This window comes from Eschscholzia californica, unplaced genomic scaffold, assembly GCF_041429995.1.
Source record: "Eschscholzia californica isolate CP2 unplaced genomic scaffold, dmEscCali1.0.p SCAF_5, whole genome shotgun sequence".
In the NCBI taxonomy this organism is placed as follows: Eukaryota; Viridiplantae; Streptophyta; class Magnoliopsida; order Ranunculales; family Papaveraceae; genus Eschscholzia; species Eschscholzia californica.
Window position 1 is genome coordinate 2,213,765 of NW_028238472.1, and position 22,864 is coordinate 2,236,628.

At 35.7% G+C, this 22,864-nt stretch overlaps 4 protein-coding genes and 1 long non-coding RNA gene across 14 annotated transcripts; 4 read left to right on the forward strand and 1 right to left on the reverse strand.

Annotated features, from left to right (window-relative positions):
• The first annotated feature begins 971 nt into the window (after positions 1 to 971).
• On the forward strand, positions 972 to 8,725 carry LOC147536138 (LOW PSII ACCUMULATION-like protein). Of its 7 annotated transcripts, XR_015226320.1 has the most exons (8): positions 972 to 2,759; positions 2,856 to 3,413; positions 4,129 to 4,179; positions 4,286 to 4,456; positions 5,243 to 5,439; positions 5,530 to 6,751; positions 6,810 to 7,164; positions 8,220 to 8,725. XR_015226320.1 is itself a non-coding variant. In XM_086644529.1 (4 exons), exons 1-4 carry the CDS (start codon positions 2,518 to 2,520, stop codon positions 4,422 to 4,424), a joined length of 990 nt encoding a protein of 329 aa, XP_086500655.1. In that variant the 5' UTR covers positions 972 to 2,517; the 3' UTR covers positions 4,425 to 4,672. The 7 variants fall into 7 exon arrangements, 1 of the variants encoding a protein (XP_086500655.1); XR_015226319.1 differs by having other exon boundaries at positions 5,243 to 6,751; XR_015226321.1 differs by lacking the exon at positions 5,530 to 6,751 and having other exon boundaries at positions 6,985 to 7,164.
• On the reverse strand, positions 7,265 to 8,617 carry LOC147536139 (photosystem I reaction center subunit IV, chloroplastic-like). Its single transcript, XM_086644531.1, has 3 exons — positions 8,242 to 8,617; positions 7,869 to 7,934; positions 7,265 to 7,502 (listed from the first exon to the last, which is right to left on the reverse strand). The coding sequence occupies exons 1-3, from the start codon at positions 8,500 to 8,502 to the stop codon at positions 7,398 to 7,400; spliced, it is 432 nt and encodes a 143-aa protein (XP_086500657.1). The 5' UTR covers positions 8,503 to 8,617; the 3' UTR covers positions 7,265 to 7,397.
• An 87-nt stretch (positions 8,726 to 8,812) lies between the features above and the next one.
• LOC147536140 (uncharacterized) lies at positions 8,813 to 9,815 on the forward strand. Its single transcript, XR_015226326.1, has 2 exons — positions 8,813 to 9,356; positions 9,399 to 9,815. It is a non-coding gene; the product is annotated as an uncharacterized LOC147536140 (long non-coding RNA).
• Positions 9,816 to 12,152: 2,337 nt separating this feature from the next.
• LOC147536141 (uncharacterized) lies at positions 12,153 to 17,306 on the forward strand. 4 transcript variants are annotated; one of them, XM_086644523.1, is made up of 6 exons: positions 12,153 to 12,470; positions 12,988 to 13,134; positions 13,535 to 13,614; positions 13,817 to 15,712; positions 16,038 to 16,188; positions 16,271 to 17,306. In XM_086644523.1, exons 1-6 carry the CDS (start codon positions 12,176 to 12,178, stop codon positions 16,996 to 16,998), a joined length of 3,297 nt encoding a protein of 1,098 aa, XP_086500649.1. In that variant the 5' UTR covers positions 12,153 to 12,175; the 3' UTR covers positions 16,999 to 17,306. The 4 variants fall into 4 exon arrangements, with proteins under 4 accessions (XP_086500649.1, XP_086500651.1, XP_086500652.1 ...); XM_086644525.1 differs by having other exon boundaries at positions 12,228 to 12,539; XM_086644526.1 differs by having other exon boundaries at positions 12,231 to 12,710.
• A 2,205-nt stretch (positions 17,307 to 19,511) lies between these two features.
• LOC147536142 (GDSL esterase/lipase LTL1-like) lies at positions 19,512 to 22,062 on the forward strand. Its single transcript, XM_086644527.1, has 5 exons — positions 19,512 to 19,904; positions 20,148 to 20,275; positions 20,549 to 20,791; positions 21,042 to 21,294; positions 21,587 to 22,062. Exons 1-5 carry the CDS (start codon positions 19,622 to 19,624, stop codon positions 21,817 to 21,819), a joined length of 1,140 nt encoding a protein of 379 aa, XP_086500653.1. The 5' UTR covers positions 19,512 to 19,621; the 3' UTR covers positions 21,820 to 22,062.
• The last annotated feature ends 802 nt before the right edge of the window (positions 22,063 to 22,864 follow it).

The window sequence follows — 22,864 nt, forward strand, 5'->3', positions numbered from 1 at the left end:
TTCTAATAGAAAGTTCCTCGCGAAACTGGAGCTCACCATACTATTAATTAATAACTCAATAAAACACATTAACTTTTAATCAAACACAAATATTTACAAAACTCACTCTCATGCATATGGAGCTTGAACTAACACACATATTTACATGCACTACCTGCAACCCTAAACTCTAACTCTGGACGTACTATCCAGAGAGCTACAACTCTAAAAATATTACCTCATGAAGGCCATGAAAATTGCAAGGTGTCCCAACTCATTAACTCATCTCCATCTATCATACTTGGTCCTACCCAATTATTTTCAATTCCCTGCACTGCCGACTCAAACTCATTACCTGGTGCTGCTGATGCAATTCCTGACCACCCAGGACCATCACCTGGTTCTTCCACTAGCAAATTATTTACTAAATTATCCCACATAGCTTCTTCCTTCACATCATGGCAAACTTTTAATTCATCATTAATTTTTATTAGATTAGTATTTGTATCGGTTCCAGTGGGGCTAGAACTCGCACCTGACCCACTAGCAGAACCACTTGTAGAACCACCGTCTGATCGGTTACAACTCGATGACTTTAATTGACAATTCGGGTCGAAATTAATACAGAATTCAGGTAAATTAAGTTTAGCGGACGGCCCGTGAAGTTTACGGGCCGCATCGTCGTAGGCTAAAGCTGCCTCAAGTGATGTATTAAATGTCCCTAACCAAAGTCTTGCACCACGATTAGGTTCTCTTATTTCAGCTACCCATTTCCCCCAAGTCCTTTGTCTAACACCTCTGTATGTGCAGAGAGCATTCTCTGGACCTCCTTTTCCTTTCATACAACCTTTTCTTGAACCCCTCCTAGGAGAAGATTTCTTCACTCCTTTCTTACTACCACCAACCATATTAGGCTTATTACTAACCTCATCCATTACAAAACCAATACTACTAGTACCTACTATAAAAACCCTCAATGGGTTTTACTTTTTAGACATATTTAGAGAGAGAGGGAGGGGGTTTGGGGGGAGAGATTTTAGAGAGAGAAAGTGATGTGGGTAATGGTTATAAAGAGTGAAAAAGGGTATCCACCTGTCATGGGTTTACTTCCATTTTTGGCAAACTTAGAATGTGGATATAGAACACCTGGATTGTACTAGGTTATTATTAAAAGTACAACTACTACTACTACTAAAGAGAAAGAGTTTGCTTTTTTTGGGAACCTTTAAGGAACCGGAAAAGGTAACATGATATATGCCAAGTGGCATAAGTCAGTCAGTTAGAAGATATATGACGTTCTAGGGTTTTGGATGGGGTTTTAAGACAAGTCAGTCAGTCTTTTAAGGGATTAGGGTTTTAAAGTGGATAGATTTGAATGGGTGGTAGATTGGGCAAGAGCCAGATGTAAGATATAAGAATTTTGATGAATTGCATGGGAAAAATGAGAGAGTTCCTTGGTTTGTGGGAAACGTTATTTTGTGGTACGGTTGTGAAAATCACACGTTTTTTTTGTGATATAATTCTGATGTTATTTTCCCGTTACTGAAAACTAGATAAGAGAGAGAGAGAGAGATTCAACAGAAAGTAACAGTAAGTAAACAATGGAGAAGAAGAAACAGGGGAATTTCTAAAGGCGCCAAATGTTATTGTTGTTGGCACTCTTTTTATATGTAAAAACATCCCAGTTTTGGCTTTTAAATGGCGCCGAGAACAAATAAATGTGGGGCGTTTATAGAAACTAGAGAAAGGTAGAGTGATAAATACAGAGGGCAGTTTTGAAAAGTGTATATTTCTATTGAAGTAAGATTTTTTTGTAAAAGTCATATAGGAAACAAAAATCAGGGGGGCCTTTTAAAAAAAAATGAGAGGGCCCTGTATTGATCGAGCTCAACCGAACTAAACTAAACCTGGTCGAATATGGTTGGTTGACACTCTGATTGGCCTGAATTTCGTCGACGAATTAACAAAATTGTTGGTAGTTAGTTAAGGTTTTGTTTGGTTTTGGATCGAGCTGAACTAGTTCGCAACCAACCCTTTCTCACCCCTAGCTAAGTTGAAATCAAAACATTTGGTGAATTAGTTGACCTACATTTGGCGAATTAGTTGGTAGAAATAGTATTATCAGAGAAATACAGAATGTTTTTTTTTTTTTTTTTTGATGAAGACGAAATACAGAATGCTTGCTTGAGTTAATTACAAGATATTCATTTTTGTCAAGTCCGTGATGTCTGACTCGTATAAACAGTAAATTTTTTTATTTATTTTATGTGCGTTTGAGTTAGACGAATCATAAGCGGAAAAATCACATATTATGGCAAAAACAAACACCGCCTTAGTGGGAGAGAACTTTGATCTCTAGAAACGTGGCAAGTCATCGTGGCAAGAAATTGATCATTCAACTGTCATTACCCAACTCGACTCTCGAACCCTAAAAAAAATCACTATATCCCCAATTCATCTTAACACACATTACGAAAAACACCATTACCAGATGCCCTAATTTCAAAATCCCAAATTCCACTTCCAAGTCAATCAATCATGGCTTCAATTTCACATGTTCTTTCCTCTACTACCAGATGCCCTAATTTTCAACACCATAAATTCCCGCCAGATTTCAGAGGAACCTTCTTATTTTCCCGCCAAATTACCAGTCAAACTAATCAAATCTCCCCAATTCATCAGAAATCCCATCTTCTTCTACAATTAACCACCCTAAGAACCAAGCAGATCTCCATTATCAGATGTTCAGCTACTAATAAACCCTCTTCAACTGAAATCAGGTACCAAAATCTCAAACTCTTGGGTTTTTTCTTTTATTGAATAACTTGTTCATTGAAACCCTAATTTTGTTATCGTTTGATTTGATTTGATTTCAGTTCTACTGCGAAAATTAGGAGTGAAGTTTTATCCCCATTTCGTACATTTCGAATGTTCTTTTACCTAGCTTTTATTGCTAGTGGTTCATTAGGAGGATTAATAGCACTTTCACAATTAATTGGAACAATTTCAAGATCAGGTGATTTTAGTGAGATTTTGAAATCCCTTGGAATTGATATTGGAGCAGTAGTTTTATTTGCATTTCTTTATTCAAGAGATAATAAGTCTAAAAATGCCCAATTAGCTAGACTATCAAGAGAAGAAAGTTTAGCTAATCTTAAACTTAGAATTGATCAAAATAGAATTATTTCGATTTCTTCGTTAAGGGGAGTTGCTAGAATTGTTGTTCTTGCTGGACCTGTGAATTATATTATGGAAAGTTTCAAACTTTGTCAACCTTTTAGTGAGAGATTAATTGAGAGAGGGGTATTAGTAGTTCCTTTTGCTACAGATGGGAATTTACCCAAATTTGAGTTTGAAGAAAGTGAGGAGATTGATGTTGAAAAAAGGAAGAGACTTTGGCAGTTGGTTCCTCTTTATGCTAATGAATGGTCCAGGTAGGTTGAAGTTTAAATTCTTTCTATTTCAATTTTCGAGTACAAATTTATATTTGATTAAGTAGTAGTGTTTGAGATTAGTGTAATTCAAGTATGAATATTTCGTAAGGCTGAAATGGGTTTTGAATTGAGTAATGAGGTATTTTAAGTTTAAACCCGAATTTTAGACTTTCGATTAGGTCTTGTGAATTTTGTATATTTGGAGGTGTTAGGATGAAGATCAAAAGAACTAGAAAAACAATAATGCAAGTAAGCAATCACACATTACACAAGTTTGCTGCTATAAAACCTACTCCAGGGCGAACAATGGCGCAATGATTTTCAATATGTAAGATCACAAAGATTTCTCAAGGATTTTAGTATATGTAATGCACTAAAACTCTAGCACTACGCCCCCACAAACTCTCTCCCAAGACCAAAAACAGGATACATGGACAATCCTCCCTGTATAAGACTAGGACAAACATAACGTAAACTGGTTGGGCCAAACCTTTTGCCGGTAAATGGTTTCTTGGGTCGCTTTTCATGTTAAATATTACCCGCACTCGAGGCATTTTCAACATGGGAAAATCCTTCGAGTTTACGGGATTCAGTTTGGAAGAACGGAACTCATTGTCATATAAGATTAAAACTGAGTTATGAAACTTTAAGCTAGAGGATAATTGGCATTCTTCATTATGTTTCTCTCTGTATCATGATATCTTATGTATGGCAGGTGGTTAGATGAACAAAAGAAAATGGCTAATGTGTCACCAGAGCTTCCTGTGTAAGTGTCTTCTTGCTGTTGCTTTTATTGCGTACTGTAGGTTCACGAACTTATGCTTCTTATGGACTTCGAGTTTCCCACTTAATCTTTGTGATTACTTTTGAAGATATATGTCTCTGCGCATGGATGGTCGTGTACGAGGGAGTGGTGTTGGTTACCCTCCTTGGAATGCTTTTGTTGCACAGTTACCACCAGTTAAGGGCTTATGGGGAGGTGTACTTGACGGCATGGATGGAAGAGTTTAAAGCAGAAGTTTCTTTTGATATACTATTTTAAAGTTAGTGCTTCTCTTTAACTTTACTGCCATTTTTACTCCGCAACTCATTGGAGTTATATGAATTATGACTCTGTCTATCTTGGGTTTTTGCTCAATATGATAATTGAGATATACAAACTGTAGTTTCGAAATTCTTGTCATACATAAAAACAGTATAGCATGTAAAGTCTTATATCTGGATTTACTATATAGTAAAATTTTGTTCATTCGTAGCCACTTCACACCAATGGATCTATCAATTTTACTTCTACTTGAGTTAAGTTGGAGTGACCTATGTTACTCGAGCTACACCAATTTTAGATTAAAGATATAGCTCTCATAACTTAAACGTACTAGTGTACGCAATAACAGCAGTACAGAGCAGTGGCGAAGCCATAAATTTTGGTTTGTGGCCCTACCGCACCGCGTATATGAGAATGTATTGGAGCACCAAATGGCATGTAAAAGAAGCAGTTTAAGGCTAGTTTGTAGTCAAATTTTCCCACGTAATTAGTATTAGTGAGATTGGAGAGGGAAGTATGTCCAATTGAATAGTCTCTCTCTCTCCATTTACCTTCCTTTCACTAATACATCTTTCTTCTCTAGAAGCAAATGTTCTTCTGGAGAAACTTTTAGGGGACCTTGAATACCTGAAAACTCTCCATAGGGAACCTTTTCAATTATTATACCAGGTCTTCATTTTGTGTTTTCTCTTGGTGGATCTTTCAACTTCACAGGAAGTATATTTTTTTGTTGCTAACAAGTAACAATATATATTAAATATCGCCTGGCTGTCTGAATTTCCAGGACGCTTCTTCTACAGATTAATGGAAGAACAGTTGAACTAGAGAAGTTCAGGTCAGTTTCGTTCATGGATATTACTGAATGAAATGGATTATATAAAGTATGATTCACGTGGAGAAGAAAACCAAAACGTGCGCATGATTTATATGTTCAGTAGTTGATGATCCAGTGATATCTTTGTCGAGTTGGGGACCTTAGAAGCTTATATCCTGTCGCTATCTCGGTTTACATACTCACAATTTCAGGCTATAAATTCCCACATACAGTGACATGATATTCTTAAACTGCAGATGATTGAATCTTAAGGGCACATAGTTTTCTCAAATTGTGGTACGCTAGATCCTAATTCTGAAAATATGAGCATTATTTTCACGTTAACATTTCCTCGTATATAGATTTCTTTTTGGAAGAATCTTGTCGTTTAAGAACCAGAACGCTGTTGAATAAGGTACATTTATAATAGCGGCCAATTTACTTGCCAAATTGCACTATATAAACTTGCAAAAATAGTTCACTCTGAAAGTTTTGAACCAAAAATTCCCAAAGTACAATTCTGTGAGAAGGGTGAACATGAGACGAGAAAGCTCACATGTTATCATTCTAATTTGATTCCACTTATTCTCCTCAAACAAGCCTATCTGATCTAGTACAAAAGGATGATGAGCCAGGAAATGTTCCTGTGACCAGTCAAGTAGACATGTGAGCGAATAAGTGTGCGAACTGACATAGTTTGAATTTTCGAGGTTAAGGGACTCCCTACCGTGATAGTTGTAGTAGTAGCAGGTACCGAAAAATAAATGTTACTAGGAGGAAACAGTAAGAATAGAATACCTAACAACAACAAGTGGAACTAGGAAAAGGAAATAGAAATTACTAAAGAAATGTCCCTGAAGTTCTTAGGGGGCCGAATTTTTAGGTTATCACGCTAATTATCCTGAATAATCTTGATACATAAAGGCTTGCATATTGTCTGCTTGCTTATCATTGTTGGAATCACTTATAGTAATCGCCTCAGTCTAACCCAACAAGCTATTCTACCTATTCTTTTCTTTTGTTGCAAGATTGATCGATGAGTTAATGTTAATGAATGATGGTTGAGGAGTACTAACAGCTTTCTGATATTCTTGTTGTCAGACTCGCATATTGTAGAAAATATTATCATGTATAGGAGTTTTGGTCTAAGAAGACATATCCTGAGTGTGATCACGTTTACTTTTCTTCAATCTTGTAAAGTTGGGGTTTAGAGAGGTTGTAACTTGAACCTAGACGCTAAGTGATGTAAACACTACGTAAAAGCTTCATGTCTTGCACAGTTTAGAAAGAGAATAAAATAATCCGTAGGAGATGACCCAACATCATGCTCTCGGCTAGAGTTCCTTGACCATGGACCTTACGTTCAGTTCGCATCACCTAGTATGCTAAAAACCTCTGTTGACGTAGTTAATACATAATCAAGGATCGTGTATTATATTTATTAGGATTTAGTAGGTATATGTTGATATATTGTCAGCAGTTCAACCACTTCTTTTTTTTTTGTTTGTATGTCGAATTTTCTAACTGTCATACATAGTAATTTTGGCTCTATGTAATAAGTTGAACTATGAAATCACTCGGTAAATATTTTTCAGAAACATATATGATGACAATGACACTCCTAGTTCCCTGAATCTTTTATCCTTCTTAAACAGGCATAATAGGCTTCTTGATGCTCTGAAACTTTCTTCGTGATTGATCCTAACGTGCAGGTATTGCTGATCAGGTCTAGGGTGGTTGTTGCTGCACTTTCTCTGCTATTTGAAGCTTCACGGGTGATGGTAGGATTGGAGCATATTGTGTCAGAGATAACAAATGACCCCGGATGACTGTTTTAAGAGAATGCGAGACTGGATTTGGAAATTGCAGACCCTCGTTTCATGGTTTTCTGGGTAATTCTTCTTTATTTTTGGTTACTAGGGACTATTAGATCTCTCTGTGCTGTGATCTTAATCGTTAGTTTGGATTTAGAAAAAAAATATGCCTAGATGATTAAGCTAGCACTCAGTTCTGGCTTTCATTAGAATATGAATAAGAATACAGAAAAAGTAATCAAACAGAGAAGTATGATACAAAAGCTTGACAACTGAATAATCATGGAATGATATTTCAATACTACGAGTCATCATTTCACTTCTTGAATCTCATCCAAGGCGTAGTTGTTGGTAGACACATTTGCATAATTGACCTTTTGGAACCGAACGACAACTGGGTAGCGAGTCTTAGGATCCTGTTTTATCAAAACATTTATACGTCAGTGACTTCATATCGTGGTCTGCAGTTCAGTGTTTAGGGTAAATTTTTTGTAGTTTGAATCTGACTCGCAGGAGTCTGAATCATCTTAGTCTGACTTGTTTACAATAATCATTTCGAGTTATCAGACAGTGGGCTCTTAATATAGACTTACTTGATGTCTGACTCAAATGAACCCAAAATTAGCCTAAGTCAGCTAGCCAACAAGTCAGATGTACGAGTCAGATGAAGAAACAAATATTTTAAAATGTGACTGGTGAAATCAGGTCCTGAGTCAGATTTTATCTATGAACTTGAAAAAAGACAAAACACCACCTAAGTTAATAGGAGATAAACAACATACCTGGTCAACGGCAACAACAGATCCAATACCATTGTACCAGTATGATTCCTTCCTGAGAATCTTAACCTGTCAAAGCCATCTGAAGTCGATTAGCTTTATCTATTTACGTATATAAATATATATATATATATATATATATATATATATATATATATATATATATCACTTGTGTAAGAATTAAGGAGTGTAAGCTAGTTTTAGAAGAAGTATCCATGTGGGACTATCCCATCTTACTAAATGCAATCCTTTCTGTACATATCTAATACTCCTCAGTCTTCTTTACTATTTGAAACCGATATTTGTGGAATGCTTGTGAAATGGGTGATGCTCATAATTGTTCATCAAATACAGGTAAATCGGAGAACCAAACTACCTTAGTTCCTCTCTTGGGTCCAATTGGTGGTGGTTTCTTGGCAGCTGCCGGAGCTTCACCTTCCTTAGTAGCGGCTGGAGCAGCTGGGGCAGGAGTGGCAGCGGCGGATTCTTCTGCTGCACGAACCACTAGCCTTGAATTACTTGAAATCTTAGTAGGGAAAGATAGGCTGTTCCGGGATGAAGTGGTGGTAGTGGTGGAAGAAAGACTTGATGTCAGCACAAATCCGGATGCAGCCGACGGCACAGAACAACTTGCCATGACTGTTTCTCTCTCTCACTCTCTCTCTCTCTCTCTCGAGATTAATCTGTTTTGTGGGTTTTCGATATCTAAGTGAATATTAGTTTGGTGAAATTTTGGATCAGGTTTTGAAGATCGCAAGATTGAGAGGCCTTGTATGAATTCTTGTTGTTTGTTTCTTTTGGGGGAAAGAAAATATCTGCATAAGAGGACATTAATGTGCTATAAGAATCATTTTCCACCACTTGTGTGTTGCCACATCAGCACCATATCCATCCTCTGGATAACGTCATCTTCTGCTTAAAAAATTTGTCAAGTATTTTCAATTTGAAGGTACAAAGAAAAAAAATATTGAACTCATAGTTAAGTGCTTCACTTGACTAGAGCCTGAGCTATGATCTTATATAATGTGTAAGAGTTCGCGTAATCAAACGAGAACATAACATAAAGAATCAACATGTGGTAACAGCCTCAAATCGCTTATCGCATATATAATAATATAAAAGCACATAACATGCTCAAAACATTTCTTATTGTTTTAAGGCTGCGATGAGAGGCACCCTGCTAGTTGTTTGCGGGTTGATCCACGGGCAACCCGCTCGCAGCTCCCTCATGTGAAAGGGTTATAAGTATGGACGGGCGGTTTATCTAGACATATAGACTTCTCATATGAGACAGGCAGCTCATGGATTATCTGCGGGCTGATCTGTGGGGAGTTTGACCACAACACTGTCATGTGAGAAGGTTGTCTATATCGTACTTCTTTTGCTTCATTTGATACCTAATTAGCGGTCTTTTCTTATTCTCGTGTATTACATTAATCTGTGATATTTACGAAACATGGGAAAGAATCCAAATTTTTGAATCAAGTTGTAGTGGCCTTCTTCTTTCAACAAAAAAAAAAAAAAAAGTTGTAGTGGCCTTCTTTCCTGGTCAGATATCGACAATATGGAGTTTTCCTTTGGTGGGTATACTAGATGAACAAACGGGGCAACCCTATTGTATGTAGGCGAGTAAGCCACAACTCAACCCACCATCGCCAACACCAGACCAACCCTCCCATGTGAGAAGGTTGTATCTACAAACGAGTTACCCCTCTGGAAGTATATATAGTCTCTTTGTAGTTTGTATATTCGAAACACGTCATGAGTCATGGTCATTATCATGTGAATGACAATGAATTGACTTGTTGCTTTGTAGCACTGTTCAATTCGCGGATGAGATTCTCTATATCTTGCAAGCTTAGTTGATGATCCTTGCACTCTTTTATGTTTGGTTGACTTGATATGTATGTCTCTTGGTTAGGGAAGAAATGACTTCAAACTCTTAGATGCTCTTTTTATTTTTTTTTACTTCTACCAAGTAGGATATAAAGATAATCCTTTAGTGCTCTTATGGTTCATGATCTTACACCAAACAAGGTTTTGAAGGTAGGGCGGTTTTCTATCTTCTTTATCTTTCAGTTTTCTTCTTGCATTCCCATTTACAACAGCAAGATCCGAACTTTGCATTTACTTTAAGTAATATTCAACATACACTTTTTTAGAAAAATGGGTTATCTCCGTTGTTTTACTCTCTCATACTGTCATACATATATTTGTTTGGATTAGTGTGGCATAAACATTAGAATATATAGGGGGTAATTTCTCATAGTTATCGCAGTTAAACGAGATTAATTTTACATTATAATATTCTTTTTCGTCTAAATGATTATTGAGTTATTAGAAAAAACAACAAAAAATTGATTCTTTTCATACTTCTTGTCTTACTTTTAACATATTTCTTTTCTTACAGTAGGTTGTTTGTATCAATAACAACAAATATTTTTTTATTACTCTAAAACAATCATGAAATATTGGACAAATGTTCCTATGTACAAATATCTAAAAATTCGTTAAATCTTATAGATAATCACACAAGACTAGTTGGAACTTGTTACCATGTGTCTGAAATGCTCTGTTTACAAAAGATTAATGTAAAATAATCTTTAATCGACCAGATAATTTCACGTTTTTGCATGAATTTATGTGTGTTTAGGTGGGGAAGATATGTGGTTTATTAAAAAGATAGGTGACTATTCCTTAAATAATTGGAGGAGACAAAAAGCAAGGAATCTAAGAAAGATTTTATGGTGATCCCTTACTTATGGGAAATCACTTATCTATATACTTTCTTGAGTTCTTCACTAGGTAGTCCAAATTCACAATCTTTTATTCGTTTATAGTGGTGAATATTGTACATGATGCTCTATGATTTGTTTGTAATAGTGGATGTTAATCATTAAGTTCTTTTTACTACAGTATGATTTGAATTCTGATTTTCATAACAGATGCATAAAAATTTACTGGAGTATAAAGTGTTAATTGGTTCGAGAAGGTTTCACTAGTCCAAATTGGTAGAACCCTCCACGAATGGTTGACTAATTAGTAATTGATTAATTTCAACAAAAAAAAAATTAGTAATTGATTAAGGTCCGTGATTGATGATCATCGTCACATTAACCAAGGTTAATCATGTTCACTAATTAATGATGATAGTTATGCATACATCAACAATGATCGCTTAGGTGGTAGACATTTTTTTTTGTAAGCAGCTAAATCTTACTGGTTGGGGTATAAATTTTTAGGATGAAACGCTTGAGTTTGATTTGTTTTTGTTTCGTTATAAACACAGTATATATTTCAAGTTATTCAAGACAGTAAAATTTTAATTTAGTTTTTTTTTATTATCTTTTCACAATAACCTTTAGGTTTGTGGATTACTACATAGTAGTAAGGGTTCTCATTTTCCATATAAAAATATTAATTATCAATGCCATTTCATAATTTCATATTAAGAATGTTTTTACTTTTTAATCATAAATACAAGACCAAGTTGCATACCGAATTAAAATGACTATTTACCTTAAATCTTTTCAGTCGGATTTCAAGCATTGGATCACGTAATAAAATTAAACAACTAATATAACTATGGTCGTGTTTTTTGTTTTTAATTATATATACCTTGTCGGCAGATTTATCGCTATGATTAAACAATGATGATTCTCTCTTATCTGATTTTCCATTTGTCTTATATAGATTGTTATTTCGTCAATAAACAAATACTCTATTGTCATTTTCTTTAGTAAAAGCACGTAAAACAAGAAAAATTAAGGACTGTGATGTAAAATTTTGTCAAAATTCCCTCAAAAGAATTTTGTTTTGGTGAAAATGGGCCAGTCAATATTTTTTAGTCTTTAGCTTCTTAAGTATTTTTTTTATTTGCAATACCTTGCGACAACTTTCCAATAACTAACAACAGTTTTCCACCAAACAAAATAAAAAATGTGAGTTTTTAATTAAAATATATAAAATTTGGATTTTTAATTGAAAAAAATAAAACTTGTCCTTTTTACTTAAAAAAATTAAAAATTTGGGTCTTCGCCCAATTTCCCGTACCATGATTTGTGTTTTTGACGATTCCAATATCTGCTAATCACGACAAATCACTTGCATAGTTTTTCTCGTTGAATAATGTTGTTTGGACTGGAAATGGGAGCCGGGGACAACCTAGAAAACTAATGTGGTCGATTCCCATTAATTCGAACATTTTTCACTTCACATGTCCGGACCAATGTACGCTGGCCACATCAGTTTTGGGACTATAGTCTGACCGTAGACCAAATAACATTTGTGTTACTTGTTTATAATTGATAATGTTGGACTATAATGGTTATAATTTTGTTACTCCTCTTTCTCCTTCAATTTCCCATTACATTCACATTCACTTGTCGCTCTCTCCCCTTTTTATACGAGTGACAGAAGAAGAGAATTTTCACCTTTTCTTTCCCTCCAAACAACTCAGAAAAAAAAGTTGGGATTTTTTTTCCAAACACTTCAGAATAATCATTTACCCGCCAATTACCCAAACGCATTTCCTTTTGTACGGATGCACCGGAATTTCAGATTCCGGCGACATTTCAATAATCACTTCAAATCGACTCAGACAAGGTTCCTCTCTCTGTCTCTGAAACGCATTTACTTCTTAGAGAGAGAAAAAACAGCTCCTTTAGAGTTTGGGTATGCATTTTTTGCATTGTTAAAGGTGTCAATTGGATGAATTTAGGTTGGTTTTGATTACTGATTATGTAATGGATCTAGGGTTTTTCTTATGGGTTGATTAGCTTCTTTCAAAAGCCTAAGAGTTATGATTTTGGGGTTATTTCCTTTTGAATTAAGAATCTATTTATGGTGAGATTTACTTCACTAGTGCCCATTTTTATGCTTGATGTTGGCTGATTTCTGTTTGGGATGAACTTTTATCTTCACTTCCCCTCTCTGTTATGATGTTGCCCAGCTGAAAATCTAGGGTTTCATTGTGCATTTTCTTAATTGACTGCAAATTTGCTATCTTGATGCCTTTCAATGCATGTAAATCTAAAGTAAATAAAGACCCACTGTCCCATTTTGCATTTCTGGTTCTACATGATTCTCCCCTTTTAAACTTTCTTCTGGTTTATCTTTGCAGGTGATAAGATGAATGGTATTAAGAAAGAAAGAGCAGGAGATGTTGACAATCCTTTCCCTGGATGCATGGGAAGAGTGATTAACCTCTTTGATTTCGGACCGGGCGTGACGGGAAACAAGCTTCTCACAGACAAAGAACATCGAAATGGTGATTTTCTCTGCATATCAAAACTCCCCCATTCCTTTACGAGAGAGCATCTTAGTCCCTCTGAATTTATTTACTGCAGATTCCTGTTTTTTGAACTGGATATTGAAGGCTAATGTTACTCTTTTGTTCGATGAACACAAACTTCTAGGGAAGAAATATTGAATTAAGTCACTTAGATTCTGCTCCACACCTTGAATAATTTTGTATAGTAGGCTATCTAATTCGAGAAAATTGAAGCATTCGTATGATTTGATTAGAAGTGTTTACTACTTTGTTGTCCTTAGATGTGCCAAGCCCTGACTCAGGACTGTTTATGAGATGTTGGTCATTTAGTATGATATATTCGATCAATTCAGTGAACATCTATATTCTTTACTAAGTCTAACTGGGTGCTTATCAGGTATTTTACCTCCTAAGAGTCGACCAGATGTGGTGAAGAATGCATTGAATCCCGTTGGAGATCAGATAGAGAACAAACCAGTAAGTTCATTTGAAGTCTCTGTGTTTTCACTCAATTTTTTGTTTATGAAATTCATGGATCTAGTATGTGCTAAGCCGTTTTATTCATGTGTAAGACAACCGACTCTAAATTGGAGGCGTTTTGATACTTGACAGCCAAAAGATCTCGAGTCATATGAGATTTCGGTGCTGATTCATATACCATTTCGTGTGGATCTTGCAGACACGAAGTCAACTGATAAGTTCTTCTTCAAACAACAAACTTAATGGACCACCTACGCAGATGCTTAGAGCCCGAGAAATGTCTAAAGACATGGACCCCAAGCAGACTCCACCCAGTGTAATAGCCAAGTTAATGGGCCTTGATGCGCTCCCAGAGTCGCAACCAAACACATTGACACAGAAAAGTCAGTCAAAAGGTTATTGCGGAAGTACTTTCTCTATATCAGAGACGCCGCATAGATACATGCACCAAGAAAATGATGTCTTGGATAAGCAAGGGCCTCGGGCGAATAATCCATATGAGGAACAACCAGAATGCAAAGATGTCTATGAAGTCCGGCAGAATCATCCGAAAACTAGCTATGCTAAAACTAAATCGCCTCAGAGGGTAAGTCGTAATGAACATCAAAATGAGAAGATGATGGCCTTAATTCGTCAGAAGTTCAATGAAGCAAAATGCTTAGCCACAAATGAAAATTTTAGGCAGTCAAAGGAATTCCAAGATGCATTAGAGGTTCTGAGTTCAAACAAAGATTTTTTCCTCAAGTTTTTGCAGGAACCAAATTCTCTGCTCTCTCAACAACTGTATGAGCCACAATCTATTTCCCCACCTTCTCAAACACGAATCACGGTACTAAAACCATCTCGAATGATGGAGAATAATGACTACGTGGGATTCGAGAGGAAGACGGAAAAACAAAAGAAGAAACTCAATCAGTCAATTGAAGCACATGCGCGGGATCAAAACAAACCTGGGAAAATTTCTCTCTTTACCAATCATAACAGCGATCATTCCGCTGAATCAACGCCCATAGTGGTTCTAAAGCCTAGCCCTGGAAAAACCCACAACATCAAGGCTGTGGCTTCTTCTCCTCCCTCGTTAACAAGACAAGTTTACAGTAAAAATTCCTATGAAGAACTCGATAATGGTGAAACACGATCCTCAAAAGAAGTTACAACGAACATCATGCATCATATACATGAAAAAGTGAATAGTCAGCAGGAGGAGACTATGCATTCTTCTGGATTTTCCAATGGATATATTGGTGACGAGAGCTCCTTCAATAGGTCAGAAAATGAGTATATTGATGAAGGAAACCTCTCTGACTCAGAAGTCATGACACCGACTTCAAGGTATTCGTGGGAATATGCCAATAGGTTTGGCAGTCCTTTGTCACCTTCCTTTAGTAGAGCATCTTTGTCTCCAGAGTCATCGGTTTGCAGAGAAGCAAAGAAACGCCTTTCAGAAAGGTGGTCCATGGTGGCATCAGACAGAATAGGTCAAGAGCAAAAACATGTTAGGAGAAGCTCTAGTACATTAGGTGAGATGCTTTCTCTTTCTGAGACAAAGAAGTCGGGTGTTGATAGAGAACATGGTTTTCCAACTAGTAGATCTTGTGGTGGTGAAGAAGAGCTGAACTTTCCATTATCTTGCGTGTCGAATGTTAGGGGCAACGATGAGGGTGGGGAAGATTCTCCTAAGAATCTAAACAGATCGAAGTCCCTCCCAGTATCATCTACAATGTATGGGGCCAAACAGGACACTGAAGTTTACAGTCCCGAGGTCGGTAAATCCAGCAATTCGTTACAAAAGTCAAAAAGTGGGAAGTCATCGTTTAAGGGCAAAGTTTCTAGTTTGTTTTTCTCAAAAACAAAGAAACCAAGTCAACAGAAACTGAATCGATCTCATGTGGTTGGTGGCCAAGATAAGTTACTGTCTGCCAGTGGTGAACTACCAGATGCTTCAAAGCAGCCTCTCACCATTAATGACAGTATTCCTCTTACAGGCATTAACATTGAAGGATTGTCCTCGCCGTGTCCTTTAGGACCATATAGTAGGAACGGTTCACAAGCTTCCGTCATGGAAGCAGAACAACGTGCTTCCTCCTCTAATGAGGTATTTCAACTTTCTTGTTCATTTCAACCTCCAAAATATCACTTTTAGGATTATGTATGTCTGCTAAAAAAGTTGTAAATGTTAGCTTTACTTTCGAGATTTCCGCTCATAGTGTAGGTGATATCTTGGTTTCACTTGCACTGATTTCTCGCCTACGACTTGCTTCGGAACTAACCCCATGTCCGTGCTTGAGATTATCCTAGCAAAAATCTTTTGAAGTAATATCCCCAATTCCACTAATGACTAATGAGTGATTAATAATGTAACTTGGTTCCATGTTTCTCAAGTCACGGGCATTTCTCATTGAAAATATTTTTTTTTGTAGGCCGAGTTCTATGTTGCTAAACCTTGGATATCTGCAAGTCAGAGTGAGAACCAGTACCAGCCAAGTCCTATATCAGTTCTTGAAAGGCCATTTGAAGATGATCTTAATACAACTCCATCATCTTGTGATAATATCAAGTCAGACTTTCAAGGTTAGTCGGTAACTTTCTCAATCCGACAAATTAAATTATCGACCCGTTTATCTAACTTATTCTGCTACTTTTTTTTCAACAGGTGAAACATTGCATCTCCAATCTCTAAAATTTAATTTAATTTCGAAATCTCCACCAATTGCATCACTAGCAAGGTCCTTGTCATGGGACGATTCGTGTTCAGAAGTAGCAACACCAGATCCCTTGAGTTCAACTCCACCCCTCACTGAAGCAGAGGAAGAACAGGAACGGTTTATGTTTGTTGAATCATTACTCTCATCCACAGCCTTAGATTGGAATCACCAATCTGATTTAGTCTTTACCAGATGGTATTCACCGGAGTGTCCATTAGACCCATCATTATTGGAAAAAATTTTCAATCAAAAAGAAACTAGAGAACAATGGCGAGGAACAAAATGCAGGAAACGAAGATCAAATCAGAAACTTTTATTCGACTGTGTAAATACAGCACTGGCAGATATTATGGGTTGTGGATCAGAAACTAGTCTGTGGACAAGGTTGTCAAGTAATCCCAGAAAGAGCTTCTCAGTACATGAATCAGCCATTAAGGAAGAAGTCTGGAGTCGAGTAAAGGACTGGTTTTCAAGTGAACCTAAGTGTTCTGCGAATGATAACGGAGATCACAGCAGCTTAGTGGTGGAAGTGGTCGTGAGAGAAGAAGTTGTGGGAAGAGGGTGGACAGAGCTTCTGAACTTGGAAATAGATGGTATTGGGAAGGAAATTGAAGAAAAAATGCTGGAAGAGCTCGTGGATAAAACTCTATTTGACTTCACGAATCAATTGCTTTAGGAAGTAAGTCTTTTTGTCTCGCCCCTCAATTATCCGTGTTTATTTTATTATTTTCATCATCATAATCGAAATAGCATTGCCCACTTTCTCATTTCTTTAATGATTCAAATAGTTGTATTCTCATTGTTCGATCTTTGATTTGCTTTTCTTTTTTATCAATCCAAGTTTGTATATAGATCTGCATTTTTTTACCACTCCAACTTTATTTAGAGTTTGCAGAGAGCTTCATTATTAAAACCTTGAACAATGTTCATACAAGAAGTAAGAAACCCACCATGAATATATAATTAGGAAACTGTATTCTGACATTCATGGTTTTGTTTTGATAAATTTGTAGCAAATTAATATATTTGAGTGCTCTTCGACATTGCTAAAGCATTGCCAATAGGAGAAATCCACATTGAGATGTACTATGGTGCAATTTTAACTAGTGAGCCAGCAGACTGATCCGTTTGTCCGCATCCATCTTGAGCCACATAGGCACCTAGATCCCAGTGTCCACCCCGTATCCTAAATTTTAATGGTTCAGGCTTGATAGTAAAAGTTCCCTCGAGCATTTGGCCCGGTAGGCCTGGTCTGGTATTAGCCCGAGCACCCAACTGAACACATGAATTTCTTACCTGACCTGACCCATTCGAAAGTCTACGTATCGATGGTGCCTGGCTCGGCCCTATTCAAATATGAACCTGAGTTATGAGCTGGTGCTAATAGTTATTGACTCTGTTAAGTGCTCAAGTTCTTATACACTCGGTCTACACCAATCTCTGGGCTTCAATAAGTAGTACTGTAGATGATTTAAGGGTTAATTTGAATAAGACTATTTTGTCATTGATCTGTATAACTTCATTTTTAATGGGTCTCCTTCGCATTTAGTTTCTCTTCTTAGAAAATTATATTATATGATTTTTGGTATTGATGATCTGATGAAACTGACCGTTAACTGAAACAGCCTTTACCCACCCGCCACTATAAAAGAGAAATTGAAATATGTAAATGGCCATACAATGAAAAGTAATTAGTAGGGCACCAAAATAATGGTTAAACAAGTTTTATTCATAACTATCTACTAGAATTTAATGGCTAATAAGTGAGTTGAAATTGAGATGATTCCCTTTCAATGTTGGGTATGGCATTAAGGGAATTAAGTCTTCTTAATTTAATCTCATAAAAAAAAAAGTCTTCTTAATTTCATTTATGGGTCTTCTAGAATGTTATAGAAATTTTTCTTTGTTTTGGGTTTTTATGATTGTCAAAATAAATAAGAAAAATCAGTTTAATTAGATACTCCAAAAAAAATTATTTTTGTATTTATAAAGATTAAGATAAAATGTATTGATGAATTTTATTAGTATCATCAAATCAATGTGAAATCACTATAGCGTCGTTCATAACTTCTTTAACAACACGTAGTTCTGAGTAGCATCCTTCCACATGTTGCAGTCGATAGTCAAATTTCTAAATGACACTTTTATCCTTTGTTTGATGTTTATTTTTATCTCTGAGAGATTAATTGCATGGAAGGTGGATTCATCTAATCTACTTTAAATGATCACTAATTATTCTTCATTCACATGGGAGGTTAAATAAATAGTACCTTTATCTAGCATTTAGGGTTTCCTTATTGGTAGCTCTTCATAAATAAACCAAAATGTATAGTAACTTGAAGTTCTGCAGTTTAATTTATATACACACATATATGTTATTTTGAAATTGCTAGTCAATTTATATCAACAACATAACTCTAAATGGATGCAACTATTTATACATCTAATAAATGGAAACCTAATATAGAATTTTAGGTCTGTCAAGTTGAATATTTAGAGAAACATATTTAAAGAAGCAGTTTAATGATGCTCTATAAAAGTGGACTGAAAAGCGAAGTTAAAAGAATAATCTGAGAAATTGTCAAAGTAATTAATACCATTCTAACCTAAAATAGAAGAAGTAGAAATAGTCGTATTAATTTTCCTGATTACTCTGGGACTAATTGAATAGTGCATGATGGATATGTTTCCATGACATTTTTTACTCATGAAGATAAACCCAATTTTACCTACTAATTTATACTAATTAGTTTGAATAAGAGTTATAGGAAAGTATGTAGTTTTCTTACATAGTTACATGGAGATCATGTTATCTGCACTCGACTAATCCACAAGATCTAAGTTGTAAAGACGGGATTAACATCCGTAAAATCATGTATTAGTGTTTTCACATTTATCTAATTAGGTACCTCTTGGCATTATTTCTTCACTACTCTAATTAGAAACTAATCAAAGTTTACTTAACAAATAAAAGATCATTAGATGAATAGTATTAGAATTTGCATACTTTAGAAGGTTCAGGGACTTGGTGATGCGCCCTCTAAAAGAGGTAGCTAAAGAAAGTTAATATGTAATCAAAAATGGAAAATATGAGTGGGAAATGTTGTAGTGGAAACTGAAAAACAAAGCAAGTTGATATTAAGAGCTTTAAGAGCTAAAGCTACCACAATAGAAAGTCAAGATCATAAACCATGCTAACAACCTCTCATAAAACATTCTATAAAACCATCTTTACATTTACATATCACCATTGCTTGCTCACTTTAAGTTGTTAGAGAGAGAGAGTTGTTTAGAGAAAGATGGGTCTTAGAGTAAGAGAAGCTATGGGTAGTTCTTCATTGTCATTAGTTAATGGTACTACTCTCTTCACTTTATCTCTCTTGGTGACATTTTATGTGACACTTCTACCTCAAGCAAATGCAAGAGCTTTTTATGTATTTGGCGATTCACTCGTCGATACGGGTAATAATAACTTCTTGGTTACTAGTGCTCGTGCCGATTCCCCGCCTTATGGCATCGATTTTCCAACTCGTCGGCCCACAGGACGTTTCTCTAATGGGCTTACTATACCAGACATTATCAGTTAAGTTTCTCTCCCTAATGATTATGCTTCATTTTATCGCAATTATATTATATAATGTTCATATCAAGGTCATGAGTTTTCAGCTATAACATACGTCTGAATTTGAGGAATATGTTAGGTAATCTTAAGATATATATTATTAAAGAAAAGAACATCAGCTTAACTACGTAAAATACACATAAATCTAAGTCACACATGTTAATTACTTAATGATTTTTATCGATAACTTTTTTTGAAATCAGGTGAGCAACTCGGTACGGAACCGACATTGCCGTATTTAAGCCCAGAGCTAAATGGACAGAGACTACTAGTTGGTGCTAATTTTGCTTCAGCCGGAATTGGCATCCTCGTCGATACTGGACTACAATTTGTAAGCCGATATCTGTCTCAAGTTATTGTTACGTAACGACTTTGTTTCGAATTCTCAGTTTAGTATGATAGAAAATTCAATTTGCCACGGTTTTCTAACAATTTCAAACTTTCAAAGGAAAACCGTGGCCTAAAAGTTCAAAATTTTCAACTGTTGTAATTCTGAAACCGTGGTAATTTAACATTTGCCAATTACTCTATAATAGTTCATTTTCAGAATACCTTATTACAGATGTAAGTATTCAAATTAATTACTATACTGATACATGTGCAGTTAAATATTATCCATATGGGTAAGCAATTGGACTATTTTCAGCAATACCAGCAACGTCTAAGTGCATTAATTGGATCAGACAGCGCGGAACGACTGGTGAACGAAGCTCTTGTTCTCATAACCCTCGGTGGTAACGATTTCGTTAACAATTACTACTTGGTTCCTTTGTCACCAAGATCTCGCCAATACTCTATCGAAAATTATGTCCGTCTTCTCATTACTGAGTATAGGAAAACTCTTTCGGTAAAGTTCTTCATTTTCTCAGCTTCCTAATTTCCATTTTTATTGGCATTCCAGATAACTGAATTGATTCAAAAGTAGACCCAGCTGCCTTTTAAAAACAAGTAACTTTTTGTCACATAAATTTTAATAACACCCAGTCGTCACCGTTTTCTTAAACTTTGTAATGTTTTTTTACTTCTGCAGTTGTTTTTTTAAATGTATTTTCTATAGTAAGCTGTTCTGATAAAAATGAATGGCGTTACCGTTACAGAGACTATACGAATTAGGAGCCCGACGGGTACTTGTAACGGGGACAGGCCCAATGGGATGTGTACCAGCAGAGAGAGCAATGAGAGGCAGGAATGGAGAGTGTGCACCAGCCCTACAAAATGCAGCAGCTCTATACAACCCTCAACTAGTTGAAATGTTGAATGATCTCAACAATGAAATTGGTAGAAATGTCTTCATTTATGTTGATGCATTTAATATGCATGATGATTTCATCACTAATCCAAGAGCTTATGGTAAGATATTTCAATACCGAATTGTTTCGAATTTTGTATGTTTTTCTTTTTCATTTTTATACCTTGTTAAGATGATTTAAATGTTAATACGAATCGATAATAAATTTTGTAAAAGTCTCGGTTTTAATATTCTTAGTGCATGTTTTTAGCGACTATATTTAACGTTACGTGACCCTCTTATTATGGGACATTTTTTTCGTCCTCTTGACCCGATTTCAGAATGTTTTTGCTTTTCGGTTTTTCTCGAACACTCATATTATTAACTTGGTATTATATGTGTGTTTTGGTATAGGATTTGTTACATCAGAAGTAGCTTGTTGTGGACAAGGACCATATAATGGGATTGGAATATGCTCAATTGTTTCAAAAATATGCCCCAACAGAGATGAATATGCATTTTGGGATCCTTTCCATCCAACTGAAAAGGCAAATAGAATCATTGTCTCCAAATTCATGACTGGTTCAACAAAGTATATGCACCCAATGAATCTAAGTACTATCATGGCCATGGATTCCTTGCCCTAATTTTTGTTTAACCCCCCCCAAAATACCTTCATATTATCTTAAGTTTGATTTCATGATATTATTACAAGTATTAGTATTAGCTAGTGTGTGTTTTAAGAAAGTTAGGGTTAAGGTGTTTGGATTAGTTCTTGGATTCTTGTGGGTTAAATTTTCTTGAGTTGATTATAATGATGTCCTTTTCATTAAGTTTGTGGTGAACCAAGAAGATGAAAATTTATATTAGTAAGAGTGAAATTTGTGTGATGTTTGATTAAGATTTCATATATGGGGCGAAAACAGAGTTCTATGAAAATTATTTTTGAGTTCTCCCCGTTGTTTATTGGTTGAGTTAGTTGAAAATTATTTTTCAAAAAGACAACATTGATGAGTTTGAATATTGACTAAACATCTCAAATTATAATGACGTAGTGATACTTCAGAAAAAAATGAAAACATTCTGAATGTTGGATAGTAACTTTTGATTATCTATTCGAAAAATAATAGAAAAGGCTAACAAACCAATCTTAGATGAGAACCAATTGTCTATTAAAAGAGTGAGAAAGTCGATAAAGAAAGTGAAAAAATCAACCTAGGAATAAAGACGAGAGTGAGAAAGCCGATAAACAGAGTGAAAAAGTCGAGAGTGAGAAAGTCCATAAAGAAAGTGAAAAAATCAACCTAGGAATAAAGACGTTGGTTTCGTTTAGGTATAGAGTAGGCTTCCGTCCGTAATATATAGTACTTTATATCGAGGAAGTTTCAACCCACCTGTACAGTTATTACATCTTCTAAAGATATGTGACTGTCATGGGAGTCATATGCTCTTACATTATCTCAAGTCAAAAAAAAAATATGCTCGTACATTTTCTAACCGGGTTCAAGATTTAAAATATTTTAGTGAGACTAAGATAGTGTTTGTTTTTCAAAAATGAATGAATGCTCTAAATAAAATACTGAAATTGGCAAGAATTTGACGTAGACGACCAGATATCGGACCCTATTTCTCTCTCTAACTATGCGAAACCTAGTTGTCTACGATAAGTTTCGTCTAAATTCAATCCAACAA